The 24,262-nt window shown below is 41.9% G+C and overlaps 1 protein-coding gene across 1 annotated transcript; it reads right to left on the bottom strand.

The window, feature by feature from the left end:
- Positions 1–1,075: 1,075 nt before the first annotated feature.
- LOC114558237 (inactive dipeptidyl peptidase 10) lies at positions 1,076–23,517 on the bottom strand. The gene is made up of 26 exons (XM_028582068.1): positions 23,455–23,517; positions 22,500–22,614; positions 21,462–21,557; positions 21,194–21,288; positions 20,516–20,540; positions 20,198–20,331; positions 19,684–19,748; positions 13,144–13,225; positions 12,561–12,681; positions 12,284–12,438; positions 10,072–10,169; positions 9,778–9,901; positions 9,354–9,395; positions 8,567–8,671; positions 7,716–7,807; positions 6,883–6,930; positions 5,335–5,453; positions 5,186–5,233; positions 4,800–4,898; positions 4,294–4,360; positions 2,544–2,738; positions 2,390–2,444; positions 2,195–2,294; positions 2,027–2,085; positions 1,749–1,821; positions 1,076–1,658 (listed from the first exon to the last, which is right to left on the bottom strand). Exons 1-26 carry the CDS (start codon positions 23,515–23,517, stop codon positions 1,441–1,443), a joined length of 2,493 nt encoding a protein of 830 aa, XP_028437869.1. The 3' UTR covers positions 1,076–1,440.
- Between the last annotated feature and the right edge of the window lie 745 nt (positions 23,518–24,262).

Here is a 24,262-nt window from a genome sequence, read left to right as displayed (position 1 = left end):
AAATGAGCAACACTAAAATGGAGCAAGATAGATAGATATTCTTTATTGTCCACTGGGGAAATGTTTTCACAGTCTGTATGATAAGGTCAACTTAGTTATAGCTTTATTTCTAAAGGAAAAAAAATATGATGCCTATTTTTTCCTAGGTTGCATCTTTATTTATATCTGTATTGTATATTTTTGGCATTCTCACAATCAATCCATTTATAGAATCTGCCAACACTGATTGAACTTAATATCAGTGGCCATGATCTAATAGCTATTTGCTGTGAATGCAACATTATAGGAATTTGCTTTTTCATAATCATAATTATCCCTTAAAATGGGTATGTTAGACAGCCAAGATGATAAGTGAAGGAAACAAACTAGATTGTTGCTGTAAAACAAGAAGTTCAAACTTTATTGTCAAGGACTGTTGGCAAAAGGAGTAGCCGGTTGTGTAGAGTCAAGGGCATTCTGTTTCAAACCAACTGCATGCAGTTTACCAGTACGGTTTGGTTGATAGTTTGATGCTCAAGCCCACTGTCCACTAACTTTGTGGACTGTAAGGTAAGGCTCAACAGTTTGTCCAAACGTAATACACAAGAAATGTTCAAAATGCCAAGATGTCCCTAAACAGAAACATACTGTACTTACACAGACAGTAAACAGACAGACCTACATGGACATTCTTGCAATCACCCTAGAATCAGAGCTTGTGGTGTAAAGTTGCATACTCATTCGTAATCATATAATGCAAGTAATGCAAATAAAACCACTGGATAAAGTCATCTAAATGTATGCTTCATTTAACTTTATTTTAGCCGGGAACACACGGTGTAAAAAGACCTCAAATGATTCTGATTTTACAATGACATCTTAAAGATCTTGGAGTCTGCCCATGTCAGTCAGCAGATTTATTTATCTTTAGTTATTTTAGAGTTTAGGATTAAAATCTAATGTTTTAGAACTGTCCATATCGTTTAATTTTGTATAACTGGAATCTGCAAAAAATCTGAATGGGATCCTGTAGTCAAGTCTTCCAATGTGTACCCAGCCGTTGGAAGATTTCACACTTTTAAACTTGATGGGTGGGATTTAGATCTGCGTAACACAGAAACTACAATGTAAACTAATCCACATCATGCAGCCATTATGACATGCACGTTTTAAAATCTTTGTAAACTTTTGGCAGACTCAGTATGCCTTCTAGTCCACAACACCTCGAGTGACTTTTGTAAAAAAAAGCAGGGCCTCAAACATATAGTATAACAGCAGAAATAATTGTGTGCAACATGGTTTACAGTACATACATTTTTCCAGAATTTGTAGGAGGTGATCTAATGTGTTTGGTCCCCACTCCTGTGCTCTTGTGCCTAGTAATCCGACCCAAGTTAATGCATAAAATGGCACACAGTCCAAAGATGGTCCTTCCACAAGGATGGAAAAGGGGCTCTGGGCTCAATCATCTTCTTCCTCGGGATCCTCTTCAGGATCTAGGAGGTTGCTGTGCTTCAAGCAGCCTTGGAGGTAGTTCACCACTGTCCGCTGGAAGTGCTGTATGCTGCGTGGCTCTCTCAGAATGTGGCCCTCGTCTGGGTACAGCTGCAGTGAGTAGTTGGCTTCCACCCTCACCAGTCGGCTCAGGAGCTCAGCGGTGTGGTGGAAGTGTACCCTCGCTTTGGCCAAACACATACAAATTAAGAGGTGAAGAAATAAACGCAAAAAATTAACCCTTAAACTCAGTATGAAATTGAACAAAATCTTACCATCTGCAGTTCCATGTAGAATAAGGAAATTCTCATCTTTCAGCTTGTTAACATCCTCCAGCAAAGAGGTAGTCTGAAAAGATATACCATCACAATATGAGTGTTTCATTAGGTACACTTAGCTAATTTAACTTAGCTAACTAATGCAGTCTAACACAACAGCCTTGCAATAAATCCCACCTTCAGGAAAGTTTACATGTTCAGTTTTTGTTGAAACTGTTAGACTGCATTAGCTTTGGGCAATAAAACTGTTACTAAGTGTATATCCACAGCCTCACAGAGTAAGCGTGCTCCTCCTTTGCTGGAAGGCCTAGATACCTCTCTGAGAATGCAGCACCTGACAAAAGTGGAATAACAATTACTCAAATACATGAACTGTGTCGCTGTTCCATCACAATTTCTACAAACTTAATGTTTGAATAGTTGATGAAATGATTTAAACTCACTATAAAGCCTGAAGTCAGTTACCGGTGCCATAGCGGCTGCGCATTGAAAGAGTTTATCTGTTGCAGCTAACATCTTGAGAGTTAAATAACCTCCAAATGCCTGGAAGGAGAAACAGAAAAGTGCTACAATTAACGCAAAGCGTTTGAGTTTGAGTATTGAGTTTCTAAATCTGAAAAAAAGAAAAATGCTGTAACCTTGCCATAGAGGACCATCCGACGATCGTCAATATAAGGCAGTTGCATCAACAACCTGCGGAAATATCATGAAATCCTGTCAGTTAACCAATTCAGAGGCATACTTTTTACGTGTCAATCATGAAGCTTTATGTTGTGGCATAACGGCACTGACTCAACAACTCCCAGATAATCTCTGACTCTAACTGAGCCAAGCTTGCGTGGATCCACAGTGGCGGTCTTCTGTCCACGGCCAACCCCACTCCTGCCGTCCACCCATGCCAAAGCCACATTGTGTGTGCCCGAGAGGACCTGAGGCCAGTCGAGAGCAAATTCCTCTGTCACCGACTGACAGCCAGGAACGCCATCCCTGAGCGACAGACAGACAGGGTCAGCAAGGTGTCAGTTGGTGGGCGTGGAAGAGTGGAAAAAAAAGGCAAGGGGGGGGGGTCATAGGTTGCACAACAGGTGACTCTTAAGACACAAAAAGCTAACTGTACTGTATAGAAGGGTTCATTTAAATTAAGAAATATAGTTCCATAACATGGATTCCATAAGTAATAAGTACAAAATTGCTCAAGTTTTTAAGAGTGGGCCTGTTTTGTGGTACCTTTAAAGCACTAGTATTCTTTAAACAAAGTGCTTTTTGGATCATCTGAAACCCCCTTTTTTCACTGTAAAATTCGGTGGTTTGCATCTGACATTTTAATAATTTTCCAAAAAGACAATATAACAACTGCAATATGCCTAGGTGTGGGGAGGTGAAATAGTAAGCAGTTTTTTTCTCCCTCAGGCTGTTTTTTTTCCATTCTTTACACAAACATGCGTTCTTTTCTTGTACATGCAAACAAAATCCCTCTTCAACCATAAATGCCTTCAAGGTGCTCTTTTGCATGTTTTTGTTCTTTTGCTGCTGCTTTTTTCCTTCGCCTGTTAGTCTCACTGCTTGTGTTTGCTACGCTTGCTTTGTTGTTGTATTGCCCGATGCTTGTGTGTTAGACTGTATGTCATTTATGTCATGTTTCTTGTCACATGTAATGTTTGTCATGATTGTATAAGTATGCATGAATGTGTTAGAAATGTTTGAATGTGTGCTGCTGTCTTTTTAACTTTTGACATGTCTCTTATATTATAGCCCCCCACCAAAGAGGCTTTGCCTTTTGCCAGGCTTTTTTTTAAAATTTGATTTATTAGACAGTAACAGAAATAAATGCATAACAAGATGCCATCACAGTGACATTGTACATTTATCAGAACTGTCGAGGATAACAGAAACAAGAAAAGTTACAAACTTATTTCCATTGTGGTCCTCGTTGTAGTCTGACAAAGATGTCCAGGCAAGCTACAGCTGACTAAAAGGTACCTTGTGTACACTCAACCACATCCAAATACAAAATAAATACAAATATATACACTGTAATAAGAAGCCAGCATGAGTCAGGCTGCCATTGTAAACAAGAATTAGTTCTTAATGACTTGCCTGTTTTTATTTATTTTTTTAAATATATTTTTGGGCATTTTTAGGCCTTTATTTGACAGGACAGCTGAAGACATGAAAGGGGAGAGAGAGGGGGAATGACATGCAGCAAAGGGCCGCAGGTCGGAGTTGAACCCCATTATTGTAGCAAAACTATTTGCAAATGTGTGGAGAGTTGTGCAACTATATCTCAATCCGTCTGTGCGTAATCAGATTTGTAAACGTATAAAAGAATCTCTAAATGCGAGATTTGTGAAACTGTACAGGAATCTGCAAATGTGCATTAAGAATCGGTGTGCGCCAAATCAAATTTGGTAATGTTTATTCAGATTTGCAAGTGTATTGAGAATTGTAAATATGTAGACAAATGTGTAGACAAATCTGTAAATGCGTACATAAATTGAGCCCTTGGTGTTAAAGGAGTATTAGCTTCTTCAGAGACACTTACACAATGATGAGAAGAGGGTGCAGGTTGGCCTCGTAACCCTGCGGTAGAGATAGCTTCAGGTGTACATCTAAGGAAAGCAAACGGGTTGAACAAGGTCAATTGGCCATAGGCATGTTAGGATTGCTGCTACATTTAGAGCCTCTACCTGAAATACATCTGAACCTCTGAAGCACATACTAATGATCTATATAAAAAAGAAAGATGTATTCCTTAATTTGAACAAAACATGAACAAACATGAATATCCACACTCTGAAAGAATAATTGGCTGGTCCCTCAGGACAGGCAAGACTCACACTAATTACCTCATCACCAAATAGAGAAATTGGTTGGTACTTAACTATATTTGTCCCTTCGAGGCTGAAATTCTTGCAGCCGGTGCTTCTTATTATAGTCTGACTACTTGAGGAAGGCTCTCAAGGTGATCTGTGAATGCTTGTATATGTGTGGCCAATTTCCTAAATGTCAAACAATGTCAAATATAGCCAATGGTTTTGTTTGTTGTACCATGGTTGTCTGCTGGGAGTGTCCTAAACAGAGTTTCGGGGAGCCTCTTGTCCTCCAGAGCTTTAGATAGAGGGCTGTTATCCTCCAAGACGACGTATCCTACAGGAGATAAAACACCACCGTGTCAGATTATTAATCCTAAACATCAAAACAGACAGAATAGGCCATCTGATTGCCAAATCCTTATCGTCTCCATGTTAACAGCTCTAACTGAGAGCCACAGACAGAGGGCAGTGTGGTTCTACATTCTGGTGTGCTTTAATGTACCGCCCTCTGCAGGACATTGTGTGGAAACTGCAAACAAGCCTGTGTGTGTGTGTGTGCCTGTGCATGAGTATGATTATACAGTACCATTAGTCAAACATGTATGCACATGTAACACTCACTGTAGGGGTCCTTTGTACTGTGAACTGTCACTTTAGGGATTCCTGGGCCTGGGGGATTTTTCAAAAGAAAATATTTTTAAACCAACTGTCTGCAGCGTGAAGCTCGAAAGCATATTCCCTGCTCGTGTGTGTATTCGTATGTCATTTACCTAGACAGTAGAGGGTGAAGTGGGTTTGATTGGGGCTAAATTGAGCTTTAAAGAAGCGACATCCATCTATAAGGTTACAGGAGATGCACTGGCGCTGAAACACTCCATCCAGGTCCACACTTGGAAAAAAGAAAAAAGGGTTATTGACCACACATTAAAAGAATAAGACAGTCTAAAGCTGTTTGATTTGCTCCAGGAGAGGGTCAATTAATGGCTAAGGTATTAAGGCAAAGTGTCAGTGTCTTCAGACAAACTGTTCCAGCAGTTGACTTTTAAGAAACAAATGGAGTTCAATAAGGCTAGAGATAAAAGCCATTATACAGATTGCTCTGTTAGGCGGTGTCAAGTCTCTAAATGACCCTCTCCACTCCGCTGCTTACAAATTTCATACAGGATGAATCACAGACCAACTTTAAACAAGCCCCTGTCCCTCCTCCGTGATATTGTGCTATCTCCTGGAGCCCAAAGCTATGTAAGCTAATAAAAAGATATGAAACCTAGGAGGTTGATGAGGGAACAAACAAGTGTGTTCATCACAGAGGGGACCATAAGTCTCAGCACAGAGGGTCCCTGTTCCCTGAAAAGGTTTTTGTGTTTATTTCTGTTATAAATGTGTCATAAAGCTCATGGCCTCGAGCATCTACAGCACACAAGAATAAAGATTCACATGTCAACACATTAGTGTGCACTTCCTCTTCTGAATTTTCTTGTTTAGCCATGCTGGCGGTGGCGTGGCTCCAGGGATGGCCACGTTGGTTAGTCCGCAACTTTAGTCCAAACTTAAATATTTCAACAACTAATTGATGGATTGACATGGAATTTGGTACAGATATCCATAGTTCCCAGAGGATGAACCCTGATGACTAATCCACGGAAGTATCTCAATAGATGGATTGGCACAAATTTTGTACAAACATGGTTACCAGACAACGCATCTTAATGACTTTTCTGAAGCCCCTTGTGATTCTGAGTGAAATGTCTTGACAACTACTGGATATATTGCCATAAATGTTTTTGGTTCAGACATTCATGTCCCCATCAGGATGAATTGTAATAACTTCCTCTGACATTTCATTTTCATCTAGCGTCACCATCGGGTCATTTATTTTTTGTCATTGGTCATTTATTCATTTTATTTGTTGATTACTTTGTGGTGACCTTGACCAAATACCTGCGAAACTAATGGCATTCCCATCAGCCTCAGCTGTACTTTGTGTTGAGTGGCAACTTTGGTCAAGGTATATTACACCTGCTACATAAAAAAAAGAAGATTAGCATTGTCATTGCTAGCATGTTGCTGCATGCTGATGTTAGCATTTAGCTCAAAGCACCACAGAAACCTGGCTACTTCCTAGCAATAACACAGATATTATACATCTTTGGAATAAAGTTGAACTGCATGAAAAAGCAGCTCTCAAAAGTTACACAACAAATAAGAAAATCAGAAGTGACCAGTCCACAGGGCATTTTATCTTCAGGATGACGTCAATATTGTGTCTCAGTAGAGCTTTGTACAGAATCTGTCCTTTCACAGGGAAGCGTGTTTACCTGTAAAGGTGTCTGCTTTGTCTGGATTCTTCTGCACTCAGGAAATAGCTGATGATGAGAAAAACACACAGCAAGTTACTCAACACTACTGAAGAACTGCAGATCACCTTTGGGTGTTTTAACTTCATCATAATTATTCTAGATTTGTATTATTCATAACAAGAATACACAGATTTACATACTTCAGCATGTTAATAAAATTCCATTTAATTTGTAAAGCACCATTAGTGATGGGGAATGAAATCAATTGTGAAGCCGATGTGCATTAAAGCATCATTTCTATCTACATGAATGTGAGTACTGTGAGACAGAATGACTTGTGTGGAGGCAACGAGCAGTATCAACCCATGGGCTTTGGTTCGGCAAACAACTTCATCTACAATTGACTTTCCTTGATTCACTGTGATGCTCACACCTCAGTCAATCGGTTCATGAGGAGTTTCTGCCCCCAGCAGGATGAAGACAAATTTAAGTGATAATCTTCTCTGTTCAACTGTAAGTAATACTTTAGCCTCTTCAATGGCAAAGCATTGCCACAAGCAAAGTCAGGGTTATAGCCGTTTCCTTTGGCCTTTTAACCAAAATAATTTGCTACATTTTAAATTGGCCCTTTTAGTTATTTTTAGATTGACAATTGTATGTGTACCATTCACCCGGAGTCTGACCTAACAAAGGAATTTGCTCTTTAGTAGCCGACACGTCAGCTTACAACAAGAGATGATCATTTTAATGATGGCCACTGTTCTACTCTACTCTATAGTGAGGAGCTGCGAGCTGTAAGGGGCGCTGGAAGGTGATCCAACCTGTCTCCACACACTGTGGATCTCACATACATTTTTCCAGCCTTCTCGTCGAGGGCGCAGAGCAAGCTGACGTCCCAGCTCCCTGATGTCAGGAAGCGAGGAGGGACGGAGGGGATGGCAGGCTGTGTTACACAGAGACACAGAGAGGAAGAGCAATGTAGAAGCAGGCAGACTTACTGATTAAAAATAGATGTTTCAGAGGAAGGGGGGATTCAAAATAGGTTCATAAAGTTAAACCAACTGAAGGCACTAATGGCTACAGAGAGAGTTCAAGACCAGCTCTTTTTAATTATTGGTTATTGTGACTAATGTTAGCAAGACACAGAAGGGACAATTTTTGATTTGATCCAAAGTCACTAATGATTTGCATGAGCCCAAAGGTGTAATTCTTCACTACCCAAAACAACAACAACCTAAACATAATGCCCTTTTTAATGTCAAATTCACTTAAAAAAGAAACACAATGTCATTCCCGTCTGCACATGTTTCTTTAACAAACAAAAAAAGCATCATTAAACATTTTTAATTGCCCCGCTGGGGATGAATAAATTGCTAAATTGAAAAGAACTGAACTGTTTTCCTTCCATATTATAAAGGGCAAACGGAAATGAGATTATTAATGAATGAAATGACTAGATAAAGGGAGTGTTGGAGTAATTAGGGAGAAAACAAATGTAAACAAATTGCTTCAACAATAAGAGAGGAGGAGGAGGACAAGGAGATTGAATGCCAACCAGACTTTAAAAGGTCTGTGCTGCTGAGATCTGTAATCACACTGTTTTACAGTATGTGACCTCTGTTGAAATGGTAACGACCAATCTTGTCAGAAAGTATTCAAGGATGACTTGAGGGAGTAAAAGTTAACTGCCCTCAAAACTGACCTGGGCTGAAAGAGCAGCAATGTGGTGGAACTCTCCACGAGCGCCCTGTTTTGCTGGCAGGATTGTATAAAACACGGAGCCGTCTGCTGAAAACAATGGCACGTCCTGATGAAGAAAAATACTGAGTCAAATACAAAGTCGGTCAGCGTAACGCTTATCAGTTCAATTTTCTAAGCACAAACGGACATTTGGAAAAACAGAAAAATTGGTTCAAATATCCAATTTTTCCACCTTGACAAATGAAAAAATTGGATCTTTAACCTGTTTTTCCAATTTTCTGTTTTGTATTCAGATGATCAGAAATTGAGAAAATTACAAAATTGCATCTGGGCTCAAATTATTCAATACTGCAATGGTATTCTCTTCCTTTACTTTGCAGAATATGCAGGTCATTAACTGCATATGGACCAAAAAACCCCCAAAACTGATAGACTTTGGGGTCAGAGGTGCTTGCAACTGATGGTTTCGAGTGGGGGGGCGGGGCGTAGCTAGGCGGAACGAGGGAGAGAATACCATTGCAGTATTGAATAATTGGAGCTCAGATGCAATTTTGTAATTTTCTCAATTTCTGATGCTCTGAATAAAAAACAGAAAATTGGAAAAAAAACATAATAATTAATTTGTCAAGGTAGAAAAAATTATAAATTGGATATTTGAACCCATTTTCCTGTTTTCCCAAATGTCCGTTTGTGCTTAGAAAATTGAACTGATAAGCGTTACACTGACCAAAGACAGTAGTGATATAAACAGGTGTAATAGAACTTCATGACACATGAACAATACATACCTGCCGTTGGTTTTGCATTATGTCCATGGCCATTTTGTGTTTCTGTTGATTAAGAATCACACAATATGGAGAAGTGTATTAGTTACACCATTTACAAAGCTAATAGCGTTGTCTAGATAAAGCTTATTATGTTTATTAATTATTAAATATAGAAATCCTACAACGTTGGCAATGTCTAACTGAAATCCGTGAGGATTTACAGAGAGGGAACAAGCCAAAAAATACTGTAGTACATCACTGGGAATTCCTCTCATGCAGCAAATGACCTTAAATATTAATCCAGCCAGTCAACGTTTGAGAGCTTATGTATATCAATCCTAACTCCCAACACAGCATAAAAGAAGCAAAAATTCTATTAAAGCCGTAAATTGCAGCGGAGGCCATTTGTGGATTACTAAAGTCTAACGACTGATGACTGACCCACCTCTGAGCATGCCCCTGTGGTAGCCTCACACACGCACAGCACTGATTGGTTCTGGGCACGGTTCAGCCAACGAACTGCGAGGCGGGTGCTGCTGATCCAAGTCACCATGGAGATGTAGCTGTCTCTGAAGAGGCGATGCAGAAAATGATACATGGGGAAAGCGATGGAAAGTGGAGCAAAGAGATTGAATAAAGAAGAATCAGCGGAAGGGAGAGGAATTTGGACATGAGTAATAATATCTGACAGGTGGTGTCTAAAGTCTTTTTTTCTTTTTTTACATTCACAAAGATGTACCTGGCCCTGAGGGAGTCAGGAGGCATCATCTCCAGAGTGTGAGCTGGACCGTACAGATTCACCACAAACAGACTGACTGATGGGATACTTGAGCCAGCCTGTGACACAAAAAAAAGGCAAACATGATCAAATAAACTAATGTGTAAAAAAAAAGTGTATGTTTTGGCAAATCTTTTTAGGCACGCAGCAGGCAATGCCAGTCTGTCGGTCCACCGTCTCGACAACTGTTTGATGATTTGCCATGAAATTTGGTGCAGATATCCATAGTACCTTGAAAATGAATTCTATTAACTTTGGTGATCTCCTGAACTTTACCCCTAGCTCCACCAGCATGTCAAAAGTTTTGAGTTTTTGAGTTAAATAACTCGTAGCACCGCCGGATGTTCAACTGGATGTTCCTCTCCTAGCAAAACTGTTTGTTTTGGGAAACAACAACCTTCAAGCTAGCAAGCTACATGTAAAAAATGGCAAGTTTTGAAGAAAATTTGGATCGAGCAAACAAGGCACACATGTTTGGTTCTTTCGGGGAATGGTTATAAAGATTTACAAAGAATATGTTTAGGGCAATTTACTCTTGAACTGCAACATTTTGGGACCGATTGGTGAAGATTCCCTACGGACAAAATACACACGGCGATCCACTGGTAAGAGCAAATTACATGTAACCATGTATCCAGCTATATTTATATAGGATCAGAGCTTAGCGCTGCCCAAGACGATTGTGGTTGGTTTAAAGAACAAACCACCCAGAGCGATTTTTCTCCTATCCAGGAGTGTATGTGTGGAGGGGCCAGACCTTACCCACAGCGCGGTGGAGTAAGGTCTGGCAATGCGAGACTAAATATCTCATCATCTACTGGATGGACTGGCACAAGATGTTTTACAGACATCCACTGTGCCCAGAGGATGAATCCTAACGTTGATGATTCCCTAGTACAGGGGTGTCAAACTCATTTTCCCAGAGGGCCACACTGGAAAAAGAGAATCACACCAAGCGCCGGACATGTAGAGTTTATTAACTTTTGTTACTGCATGTCACTTTTTTTTAAACATTTTGATAGCTTTTTTCCTCATTTTTGTTGTTTTTGCTGACGTTTTTGTACGCTTTTTGTCGCATTTTTGTTGACATGAAGCCCTACAAAAGTCATCAAAAGAGTTCCTTCTGGGGGAATTTCTGAGTCTCAGAGTGGGCAAATCCGCCATATTCTGCTTTGAATGTCAGGTAATTGCAGTTTAAAAAACACTTTCCTGTGTTCTTGGTTCGGCACACAACTAGGAGGGCCAAAATCTATTGTGAACCCAAAGTGATATATACGGGCCAGATCTAAATCTGCAAGGGGCCGGATTTGGCCCGTGGGCCTTGAGTTTGACACATGTGCCCTATATCCTCCACTTTTCACTTCTGGGATTGCTACGTTGCCGACGGAAATTCCGCCAGATTTCATTCATTTAGGCCAGATATCCGTTGCCTGGTGCATCCTTTGTGTTGGCATTTTAAACTCCGGTGGATATCTGAGGACTATGGTTAACTGCTCCTCAGATCTCTGCAGGGTAAATCCAGACAGCTAGCTAGACTATCTGTCCAATCTGAGTTTCTGTTGTACGACTACAATGTACACGGTTCACCAAAACAAGTTCCTTCAAGAGGCTATTTTGCAGAGGCGCCATTGCTCCGTATGGTGCTTAGCTCCGTCCAAGACGATTGAGATTGGTTTAAAGAAATGCGAATTTACTCCCATCCCAGAATGCTGTGTGGACTCGCCAGACCATCCTCCGCAGCGCCTCAGTGGAGGAAGGTCTGGCAAAGCGAGTCCCCTGACTTTTCCACAATGAGGTTGACTTGTAGGTTTAAGTGAAATGTCTCAACCACTATTGAATGTATTGCCATGACAATTGGCACCTACATTCATGTTCCCCTCAGGATGAATTATAAGAACTTTGGTGATCCCTTCATTTTTCATCCTGCGCCATCATCAGGTCAGAATTCAAATTTGTACCTGCAAATACCTGCAAAACTACAAACGACATTCCCATCAGCCTCAGCTGTACATTATGTTTAGTGTTACTTAGCAAATGTGGGATGTTAACATGCTAAGCTAACAAAGTGACCATAGCAAACATTACGCATTCTAAACAGCAGAATGTAAACTACAGTCTCACAGAGCCGCTAAGTGTGGCTGTAGACTTTAGTCTTGTTTCAATCCATTCTTACCTTTGGGTAGGGGAAGAGCACATTGGAGGGGTACAGACCCCCTAAGAAGTGAGGTATTTCCATCACAGGTGTGGCAGAGTTGTTGATGGTGAGGTACGCCAGCCGGGCCCCGTCCATAGACCACCAATGGGCAACATATGTCAAGAGCACTTCCTCTGTTTTAAAAGACGTGTGCTTTGTTATATCAGACTCAAAGCATACACCTGCTGTTCACGATTATTGTGGTCAGCTTGCAGATTTTTCACTCTATGATCTTAAGAGCTGGAATACGTCCTACCTTCATAAGTCCAGTCAGACAGCCCGTTCACCACATTCTGCTCCAGGTCGGTGGTTGTGAGACGCAGGGCTTTGCTGGTCACACTCGACTTGTAGTAGATATCTCCTTCAAACACATAGGCCTGACAGGCACACAGTGCCAATTCATTATCAAAGACTGTACGGTTGGAAGCTTCATCGCTGGCTGCCTAAAATGAGCCTCGATGCCGTCCAAGAGTGAATAAATCATCGGCCAGCACACACGCACAAACAATTGAGAGCCAATGCATATTTACTTGCCAGTTAATATGCTGCAGACGAGCGCCGACATTGCAGCGAAAGCCAATTACATTACAGTGAAGGTACACAAATTATATTATGAGGGTGAAACAACGCCATTATAGCAACACAGTCCCTGAAATAACCTCTAAGATGGAGTTCATCTCATAATGACAAAGACATGATACCATTGATGTTATCATTATGAAAATTATTTTTTTTATTATGGATTGTAAAGGTTGAAAAAATGTCCTTATCGTATTGACGGGTGTGGCTGATTCAATAGACACAGCAACCTATTGATCAAGATAATGAGTCTGGCTTACCAGCTGGCTCCCCTGAGGCCCCCAGGAAGCATATTGTAGCACTGCTTTCTCTCTCTCCGGAGGGTTGAGCTCCAGCAGGTCCCTGGAACACACACAAATACTCAGACATAAGCCTCTCTGTTCAGGGAAGAGTGGCCTGTTTAGAACCCTCTGGGGTCCATCCATGCCCTGGCCTTGAGCTTTGCTTGAGAGAGACACTGTACTGTGAGGACAAAAAAAGAGCAAGATGCAGAGAGGGGGGAAACAAAACAGAGAATGGAGTTGGGTCATGCAAGAGGGAAACATTTCTTTATCCATATTCCTAGCTGCACTTATTTTTTTCCTAAGGACAGGCACACATTTTCCTCCAAGGCATACTCAGGCAATGATCAATTCTGCAGGTCCTCCTGAAATCCTTTTCAGATCCATTCCTCAGAAGCTCCAGGGATCCGCCACAGAGTCCCCCCCCACTAATATACAGTAATGCTGAATATGAATCTCAGGCAGTGAAATCTGAAGTACAGAATACACCTTACTTTGGGATATGGAACCTGGAAAGAACACTGATGAATGAATGCATGTCTGACAGAAACATGAGGCTCGGATTCGATGAGACACACTCTGGGGGACGTTTTTTCAATCCGCGGGTCTGCTTGCATTGGTGACGCTCATGCCCAGTGCAGCCCATGCATTAGCATTCATGATTCCACCTACCCATTAGCCACATTGTAGAAAGCATAGGAGGCTGTGAAGGACTGAGAGAACACCTGAAAGAGGTAGAGGATATCATGCACACAGGTGTGCCGCATTTAGATGAAAACACACACATATTTCAGTGCTCACACATGCTCGTTCACATGTATAAAGAAACGCAAATGAAACAAAGGTTACCAAGGACACTGCTGAGGCCAACCTTACAATTAAGCGGTAAGAAACAGGAAGCTGTGGTAACATTCTCTAATTTCTTCAAAGCACCGCATCAAGTAGATTAGAGCAGCATTATGCTACAAAAATTGATAATGAAATGTTCAATGAAATTATGTTTATTAATAATAGTTTATTAACTATTTCATGTTACCATTTTACCTAAAAAAAAGAAGTGGTAGCAAAGTATTTGTATGTGTGGTCATTTTCAAGGCAGTATTTTAACATTGCTCTCATTGTTACTGAGCTGATCGCAGCTTTTACACTTGATGTATTTGAGTCATTAAACCGCTGGCAGCCATTTCATGCATATTACATCATTATTGCGATCACATCTAAATAACAGAAATTTGGATCACGGGGGAGCCTTAAGACTGACTTAAAGAGACAACGTTAAAGACATAACATGTGAAGGGAAAGCGCAGAAACTAAGACAGACTTTCTTATTAAATAGCATCATTACAGCTAATATCCTTCCCGCCCGATCTATTGTGGCTGGCAACTCTTTCAAAACCCTGATACAAGCATCAGCAGCTCGATGAATAATTAAATGAACACGCTGAAGAAGACTAAGCGACCAGAATCAATGAATGTGTGCATGTGTGCGTGTTAACTGAAAGTGATCACAGCATTACCTGATGAATTCTCAGTAATATATTGATTTGTATTCTTTCCTTTTTTTCTCATATAAGGGGTTGCAAGCAGGCTGTTTGCTCACTGGCCTCTGAAAGCCTGGACCCTACTGGATAAACACTCCCTAAAGAAATGAAATGTCACATCCTCTATACAGCACATTTAGCGGGGGAATTGGATTTCTCCTCCACATTGTATGTGTGTTGTTAGAAAATGCATGGACGAAGTGATGCAGGAGTAAAGCTGCAGGGATAAAGGAGGGGAAATAAATTTGAAGGCTATCTCAATGAAATTGAAATCTGATTGCGGTGTAAAGTCTGAACATGAGCGTGTACAGGAAAACAGCTGTTAGAGTTTCAATAGAAAATAACTGCAAGGACAGGAAGAGGAAAGGGGGAATTGGTCCAACTCTACAGGAAAAGGTGACGGGGGGAGATAGAGAGAAAGAAACAAAGACAGGAAGGGAGGAAAGGATGCAGAGAGGGCCGAGGCGCAGCCAGAGTTGACAGGTATTTGACACGCAACCGGGACCGACCTTGATTAACACTCTTCGAGACCGAGGGGGGCAGCATCGCTGTGAGCACCACGTTCAATCAGCTGTTTATGATTTGTTAAGGAACCCAGAGATTCTGCACTTGATTAAACATGGTGGAGCATGTGGCGGAGACTTTACGTTATTTTGTGTGTGTGTGTGTGTGTGTGTGTGTGTGTGTGTGTGTGTGTGTGTGTGTGTGTGTGTGCGTGTGCGTGCATGTGTGTGTGTGTATTTGTGTGTCAGTGTGATAAACAGACAGAGAGAGTGAGAGCATCTGTCTTGGAGAGGCAGAGTGAATTCTAACGTGGATGCCAGTAACATATCGTAAATCCTCCAGATTGCTCTGCTCCTCACCCCCCCCTTTACTACCCACACCCTGCCCAATCCATGATGCCAAAACAGGGGTGGGGAGCATTAAACACAGATTAAACATTTAGAAGATAGTGTTGGATAACGTGACAAAGGGAATGTATAAAGATTACAACACCCTTTCGCATGAGCACAGATATTGGGATATACTGCAAGACACACAATACAGAGATAATAGTATCCTTCCTTCTCAACACTGTTCCTGCCTCACAAGCATTTCTTAGCAGCCCCACTATGTGCTGCCTTTGATACCAGCACCCATCAGCGAATGCTGCAGAGTGCAGACACGACTCCGATGGCATTTTATTTGTCACCAAACTGCACTGTCTTGGCAGGTACTGGTCCGTTTGCCTCCGCTCATCAATCCCAGAAAACTCCATATCCTCTAAACCAGTGGTTCTCAACCGGTGGGGGGGGGCGCGAGTAGGCTACAGGAGAAAAAAATAATTTCCCCCATGATGAAATGCAAGTGGTTGGACTATTATAACACACAAACAAATCATCCTCGACTTTTTTTTGTCAAAAACTAATCTAGCGACTTTTACTGGTGTTATTGGAGACTTTTGTGGTGTTTGGAGACTCGAAAGCACGTATCACTCTGCAGCTACTGTGCTCAACGAGCAGCGGGTGTTGCCGTGAGCCCCCCCCACGTCCGAAAGCCCTCCCAGGCGGTCAGTCTCTCAGTAGCCTCGCGCACCAGTCCCAGCCTGCAGTCGGACCAGAGAGGAGACACACACACCACTCCTCATATAAACTCTGATTTTGCTCCTTGCAGACAGAGTGGACGCCTTCACACAAAAACTTGACCTCTGGCATGGCCGCATCAGTCGAGGGAACTGCGACATGTTCCCCAGCCTCGCAGACTTTATCACTGATGCAGGCACGTCACACAACTTCTCCTCTCGATTTCAATCAGCGTCTGAGCACCTGTCAGCAATGAGAGAACAGCCACTGACCACGCGGGAATGAGAACGGGTCAAATTGATTTCCTTGTTTCTGTTATGAAGACGATCGTGTGTGTGACTCGAACATCTCACATTTACCAACAAAACGTACAGCGAAAGACCGTCAAAACGCATTTCAGACTGGAGGCTACTGCCAACCTGTATACATTTTAACATCAATGTACGCTGTTTCAATACTGTCTGCTCTCTGCAGTGGGCGGGGCTGCTGCTCCATTTCCCCCGCGACTGACGCGCGCGCGCACACACACACACACAATCACGCAGGGTGGATGCAGAAAAAAACGCAGATGAGACGACACGATGACCTAAATTGAGGACAGCTACACTCGTTATTTTAAGTGCAATGATAAGTTAAAGTCCTTTATCAAACCGTATGAATGTGTGTGTGTCCCATTCCATTTTAGGAAATTAACTAACAATGTAAAGATCAGCAAGCCACTGACAGTGACATATATGTTCATATTTGATGAATTCAATGAATTATAATTTTTTGTCTTAAATCCACCAGCCGATTTCATATTATACCAACATTTGCAGCATCCTGAGCCTTTTTGGTAAGGTTCCTAGGAAATCTCAGCCCAGAGTAATGAATTAATAGTAATAATTATTATTCTCCCCAAAACAAGTTTCCTTTCTATTTTTAAAGAACTATTAAAAAAAATTGCAACTTTTTTTGCAACCTTTCACTGTCTTCTGCAACTTCATTGCAACATACAAAAGACACCACAACTTTTATCGCAATTTTTAACAAAAGCTCCCGTGAAATAAGGCATTTTGGGCCGCAACAATCTCAAAAAAAGGCCACGAAATCCTGGAGGGACTGCCCTTTTTTCATGTGTTATGGTGCACATTCACCAGTGTTTTTGTTGTTGTTGTGGTGTGTGTAGGCTACACATGATTTTGTCAGTCATCTCATCTCTTATATGCTGTGTCTCTATGATCCTCTCCTGTCCTATTCATGGTAGCCTACTCATGGACATTGCGCCGTCATCACGTGCTGTAGTAGGGGGGCCCGCCTTGATAATCCTGCATAGGGGCCCGGTGTTGGCTCGATACGCCACTGACCTCCTGCCTTCTTTCGTCATTCTGGGCAGCATTGATGCAGGAATACTCTCAACTCTGTGACTTCGCCTTGAATATACTCCTCCCTTTCGCGTCGGCGTATTTGTGTGAGGCAGGATTCTCAAAAATGACGCACTCAAAACGAAATACCGCAATCGTGCACAAATCGAGGATGATTCGAGGCTATGTTTATCAGACATTTCGCCAAGAAATTGGAGGGGGGGTGCCCAACTGCAATGAACCAGCTTTGGGGGGGCCCAGCTTGCAAAAGGTTGAGAACCCCTGCTCTAAACTATCTTGCCATCACTCTTTAAACAAATGTGTAGGTCTCCGCTTTCCTCTTTCTCGTGTTCTCCTCTTACACACAAACCGGTTTAATTCAAACAGGCTTTGAGGAAAGACATTTTCCTGTAGGAAATCAGCTTTCTCTTGTTCCTATGTGGCCAAATCCCCAACTCACTTCTATGTATACCCTCTTATCAAAATCCATTTATTTTCACCCACCAGGCACAAAACCCTCCCTAAAGCCTCCAGAGCTAATACAAAATCCAGAGAAGCCTTTTACCTTTACCCACAAGCTGCTCATCCAGGTCTCTTCACTGTAGCTTTCTCACTGCATCTCTGTCATACTTTGATAACCATTCTGATTGATTTAAACTGGGCAGTGTATCTATAGGCAAATGGTGCATATCCCATTTTTCTCAGCACCTCCCTCCATCACAAGTGGCTTCCGCCGCTGCTCTCTCTGTTTTTCTCTCTCGTTCTCCGCCACTCTGCCGCTTCTCTTTTCGAACAGCAAAGCTGGTGCCTGGCGCAAACTGCTTCAGTCAGCACAAATCCCCACAGGGATAGACAGAAGAAAGTGAGTGAGAGTGAGGAAGACGGAGCGCGTGAGAGAAGGAGGGCGCTAGAAAGACAGGGAGAATGGAGGAATAGCCCCAATGCGTGCAAAATGCCAACCATACTCACACAAACATACAAACAATATCCATTTCTAAATATACAAATAATTCCAGGTGGCGTGCCCAGCTGCAGAGTGTGAATACACACTGAGCTTACAGATGAGAGTACACAATTCCTGCTGACATCAAAGGCAATATGCTAATGGCATAACTCAACCCACAGATTGGACAAAGATCTGAGCCCTTTCTCCACAGAAAAACTGATTAAACGGATGTTAACCACTCAATAATACAGTTAGGATGGATGCACTGTGTTTGTGACCAATGCTGTAACACAGCAACAGGCTCATTCCCACGTTCTTCCCCCATTTCCACCCCCACAAACTCAGATCTCTACAGAGAACCCAGGGAAAAAGAAGAGACTGAACGAATGAGAGTGCGAGAGAGCAGCAAAATCTGCTTTCCGGTTTTTAATGAAAACGTGGGGAAAATGTGCTGAGGGCTTTCATTCCCTCCTAATTCTGTTTTCTTCCATTGCTGATTACTTGCACATTACAAAACTTGCCTGCCCTTTGAGGAAAGACTCAGCTATTTATTAATGGTGTGTGGGTATTTACAGAGACGGAGCGCTGGAGGACCTGAGCTATGTGGTGTTAAAGTAAAGGGAGCTTATCTGAAACCACCACCTGCCATTGTCATTCTTGTCAGCTTCTCATTAAAATTCTCCACCGAACTAGCAGGGCGATTTCATTACTGCTGCTCCAACTTCACTCCTCCATCTCCTTGATCTCCCCTCCCCCCCGATCTGATCACTCTGATCACTCAGTCTAACCTTCCCCCATCAGCCAGTATAAATATTCAACTCCCCATATGTTATCCCAGTCAAATGATGGGCGCTAAAGTATGCTGCAGTAGCAGAATCAGCACACAACACACACACGCACACACATCCTCAACCTCCTCCTTCATGTTCTCGCTCCTTGTCTCCTTGTTGTTTCTTCAGGGCTGATTAGAATGCATGTCACTGCTGTTTTGCTGGTGTCTGAGTGGTAACAGCGTGTCTTTGATATCAGTGGATTAGTTATGACCCTGAATGTCTTCTGAAGGGAAAAAGCTTGACGGTGCTTTGTGGAATAACTCTGAGTCAACTTGGCATTCAGAGAAAACTTACCGGTTGAATGTTATACGCCAAGAGGACACACATCTTGTCTGCAGACACTTGGAATTTAGTAGTGGTCAGGTCCTGTAGGAAAAAGGAAAGGAAAAATGAGACGCATCCTCAAGAAAGTAAAGAAAGTGTGTTTATGTATAGCACTACAACAGTCACATGTCTTCCTTCATAATTTTAAATTTTACATCAGCACTTAGGCCTCCTGGCATAACACAAAGTTGGCTGAACCTTGAGAAACAGCTTAGGTCTGTTATTTTTAATTAAGAAACAAACTACACTCCTACTTATCTTTCCACCAGCTGGAACAAATCATCCATTCTTTAGTGTCATCACTTCTTTACTACAGTAGTGCACAAATTCTGCTGCATTTTTACAAACCAAAACTTTGCAGCTTTCTCATATCACCCCGATGCTGGCTTTACAACACCGGCTTCCTCTTAAATTTAGGACTGAATTCAAAATCCTTCTTATTACAATAGGGCGTTACACAATTTGGCTTATGGCTTAACCATACATCAGTGAGCTGATCCCATATAGGTCCATGCGGCCTCTCAGGCTCCCGGTTCTGCTCAAAGTCTCCCCCTGGCGTCACATCAGCAATAGGTGTGACTATTAGCGTCACGTTTTCCATTGCCGTCCGTCCCAAAACTTCATAAAACACAGTGGAAAACAAAATTCTTGACAAGTTCAGGTTAATGGAAGTTCCATGTTAGGCTTTAGTATTTTAGAGATATTTTGCTGATTTAAATCCAGCTCTGTGTCATGGTAGTGTGAGCAGTGTGTGCAGATGATCGGTATTTGGCTTCCCTCTGTGGCGCCATTCTCAGCAGACCTGCATTGCTCTGCTCCTCAGTGCACTGGCATCACGAAGGGAAGCCACATACCGGTCATTTACACACACTGCCCACACAAAGATGACACAGAGCTGGTTTCAAATCTGCTGGTTTTGAAAAGTGCTCCCTAAAAAAGGTTTTACTCACTATGAACTCTAATGTCAAAGATTGATACTATATGTAGCTACAATTTTAAATTTTCTCAGCCATTCATTTATGTAGGGAACCCCCATGTGCGACTTGGTATTCATACAGGAATGTATCTATTTTTTCTGGAATTGGCAACAGCAACAGAGATAACAAAGCATATCACAACCCAGAGGAGAGACTTGTGCTCAACCTGACAACACAACCCTACTTAAAGCTCCTCAGTGATGACCCATATAAGGCTGTCAGTGTGGCGTGCCGAGGCGGTGCTCGAAATGATGCCCTTACTTGGAAAATTCTCTTTGAAGGCACATGTTGAGGGCTGACAGAGCAGCCAGATTTGGGGGGAAATGAGCTGATACTGTCACTCTGCCAAATCTTTTTTTGTCTCAAGTGTGGGATGTGGAACAGTGGGACTCTACAGCTTCTCTCTCTCTCAATCCAGAAGCTGTATTGGCAGTTTGTCCAGCTGTCTGTGGATATGAGCCAATCAATACTAAAATCTGTCCTCTTGTGTCGCTGTAACTCACCAGGGAGCTGTTGTCCACCAGAGTCGAGGTGAGGTTGCTGTTGAGGCTGAAGGACAGGACGTGTCCTTCTCTGGTGCGGAGAGCCACTTCGTTTTCTGACAGGGTTAAGACAGTTAAGGGACAAGGGTGCTGTATTATTAAAGTGAACTTAAATCCACAGAGACAGAGACTGCTGCTCGGTCTACAACCCCATGGCTCACTTTCAGGTGTGATCATTAAAGTGTTTTTTAACTGACATGAGCAGTAAGAACAGAACAGTGATCCTTACCGTTCAACCATGCCACACAGGGGTCATGAACTTTGAACTCTTCACGCTCCAGATCCTCCATCGTGAGATGGGAACGGAGTAACAATTTAGATGCATCTTCAGAGGCAAAGAGACAAGAGTTAATTAGTTCATCAAAAGGTAATTCACGTTTACAGTAAAGGCAAGTCTGAGCGTGTTGGAGCCTGGCCTATATTTCTGCTTTGGATGCATTCTTTTGCATTTTAATGTCCCTTTTAATATCTTTACCAATGTTTTCATTTAAAGCAAAAATTCGTCATTTTGGGAAATGCGCTTATTCGCTTTCTGGCGGAGAGTTAGATAACCTTCTCATACTGATTCTGTATACATTAAATATAAGGCTATATAGCCAGCAACCGGTCAGCTTAGTTTAGCATAAATACTGGAAGCAGAGGGAAACAGCTAGCCTGGCTCTGTGCAAATATAACAAAATCTGCCTTTTAGCACCACAAAACCTCACTAATTAACACATTATATCTTGTTTGGTTAATCATTAGGGATTGTATTCCCCCATTCCCCCATAAAATGATGAATTGTCATTTTTACACTATGATTTTTGTACGGACAAAACAAACAAGATATAACGTGTTCATTTGAAAGCGTAAGATGTAAAGATGTAACTAACAGGCTGCTGGCTATAGCTTCATATATACTCTATGAAGTAAAAGTGGTATCGATCTTATCATCTAACTCAGGGGTTTTCCTGCATAGAGAATTCTTTGGCGCCCCCCAAAGAGGTTTCTTCCAGCAGCCAACTCCTCTTATCCACAGCCGCTAAATTTATTTATTTATTTATTTTTTAAATAAAGACATTTCCACCATAAATTGGTGCATAAAATATATCAGAATGCATGAAATTTAGTGTTTGATGCTTGCTCAAAAAGACTCCCCGCCTAATTCTGAGCCAGGAAAAAGCATGCACCAGAAAGCAATTATGAAACCTAAATATGAAACTATTCACAATTCCCCACAATTCCTCTCTGCTTTGCTGCTTTTACTCCTCCAGACAGCTCTTCTTACCAGGAGTGAGGAGGATGACAGAGAGGATGACCAGAGACATAACAGCCAGGATCACCACCATGGCAATTCCTATGCCCTTCCAGTTCCGTGGGGGACCATCTGAACTGCCCAGGTCCTGATATGAAAAGAACACAAACACAGTGATAAATGCGAGCACAGCAGAGGAGGAGGACATTAGTGCTGCTTCATTTCCACGCTCCCACAGAAATCTCTCCCCGACAGGCGCATCAGTACAGCGAGCCTCAGGGGGGACTGAGACCAGTCTTCAGCATCACAGAGACCTCGCTGAATTACTCTCATTTTCCGTATGAGAACTGCATGAAATTGTTGCATATATGAAAAATCAGACCTTAATTACAGCAGCAATTTTCCCATAATTTGTTTTTAGCATTGCCTCATTTCACCTGTTACAAGACTGATGGACCTGATGATTGCAGAGGGGGATGGGAGAAGAAGTTATAATGAAATGTGTCTGAAATTACACAGTGCTTTTTATAGAATTTCCTCTGCTTTGGTGGATCAGGATTTATTCAACAGCACTGAATGAAGTTGTTAACGAGGCAATGAAAATAAGGAGAAGTAGATTGGACTGTATGACATTACAATACATTATAAACAAAGCTTCAGTACACCAAGAGAGCAAAACTTGAAGTTATTTCAAGTCCTTGTATATCCTCTGTGTGCGATCAGGGGGAACCGATGGAAAGAGCCGGCATCAGTATCAGTTACAATTAAACACAATTGCATGCTGTTCCCAAGCTGCTCTCCACTCCCTCATAATGAGTGGCTGGCACTGCTGGAGCCACATGGCCGCTGGAGTGTGAGAGTTCAATCACAGAGCAGCTATAAAATTCAGCCTTCCTTATGGCTTGAACCCTTACAGCCTCGCCTGTCCCGATCACCTTCTTCCAGACCTTAGGGAGGCGGGTGGCAGAAGGAGGACATCAATGCTCACTGGACAACAGATTGCTGCTCCTCCGCGCTCCCTGGGTGACACCAGCTGTCCCTGAATCTGCATTGGCCACACCACACCTAACACTTCCTCTCCACATACACAGCTACACTTCTTTGCCTTCCTTGGCCATCTAATGTAAAGGTCTTAAAGCATCTTAAACTAGGAACTAGGCATTTTAAATGTATGTATGGATTTCATTGTACGGTATTTTTGTATTGAGCATTTCTGATATTGAGGCTTCATGTGGCTTTGTTTGTCTGTTTTGATGTTTGTGTCCTCTGATGTGTTGACTTTGCACTTTGAGCTGCTTGCTAATTTTTTTCCAATGCAGGTTACACTGCAAATGGCTAATAAAGTGAATCTGAATCTGAATCTGAATCTGAAGGTGCTGCACATAGTGTATTATTAAAGTGCTAAAAACTGAGAATGCCCTTACATAACTGGAGTCAAAATGTCTTCAAAACACATTTCAGATAAATGAAGCATGGTGAATTGTGCAGGAACTGAAGAGTAAAAGGTCAATGCAGTTGAACTGGAAGCAGAGAAGTTTCTTCCGTTTTCTTAAAAGCCTCTGTGTGGCATTTATATAAGATTAAAAATCCTTCATACACTTTTTAAAAGAATTTGTCTCAGATGTTTTCAAATCTTGTTATAAAGATGCAGGTTTACTTTATACCCAAGATGAATGGAAGACACACAAGGTCTGGTCTATCTGCCAAGGTCTCATCTTTAATAGATCTCCTTGACTGCAGTATAATAGCCAGTTCAAATTAAAACCACTACAAGTTGCACCTGCAGGGACAACTTT

The sequence above is a fragment of the Perca flavescens genome, chromosome 7 (assembly GCF_004354835.1).
Source record: "Perca flavescens isolate YP-PL-M2 chromosome 7, PFLA_1.0, whole genome shotgun sequence".
Taxonomy (NCBI): Eukaryota; Metazoa; Chordata; class Actinopteri; order Perciformes; family Percidae; genus Perca; species Perca flavescens.
The sequence above is the reverse complement of the archived record's forward strand: the minus strand, read 5'-3'. Positions and strand labels throughout refer to the sequence as shown.

Excerpts from the sequence above, each read along its gene's own strand:
- LOC114558237 (XM_028582068.1), bottom strand. The coding sequence starts at position 23,517 with ATGCAGATTCAGGGACAGCTGGTGTCACCCAGGGAGCGCGGAGGAGCA. Across the intron at positions 20,541-21,193 it reads TGGTGGACAACAGCTCCCTG|TGCACTGAGGAGCAGAGCAA; the intron begins GTGAGTTACAGC and ends TCGTGATGCCAG. Across the intron at positions 9,396-9,777 it reads CCACAGGGGCATGCTCAGAG|AAACACAAAATGGCCATGGA; the intron begins GTGGGTCAGTCA and ends CTTAATCAACAG.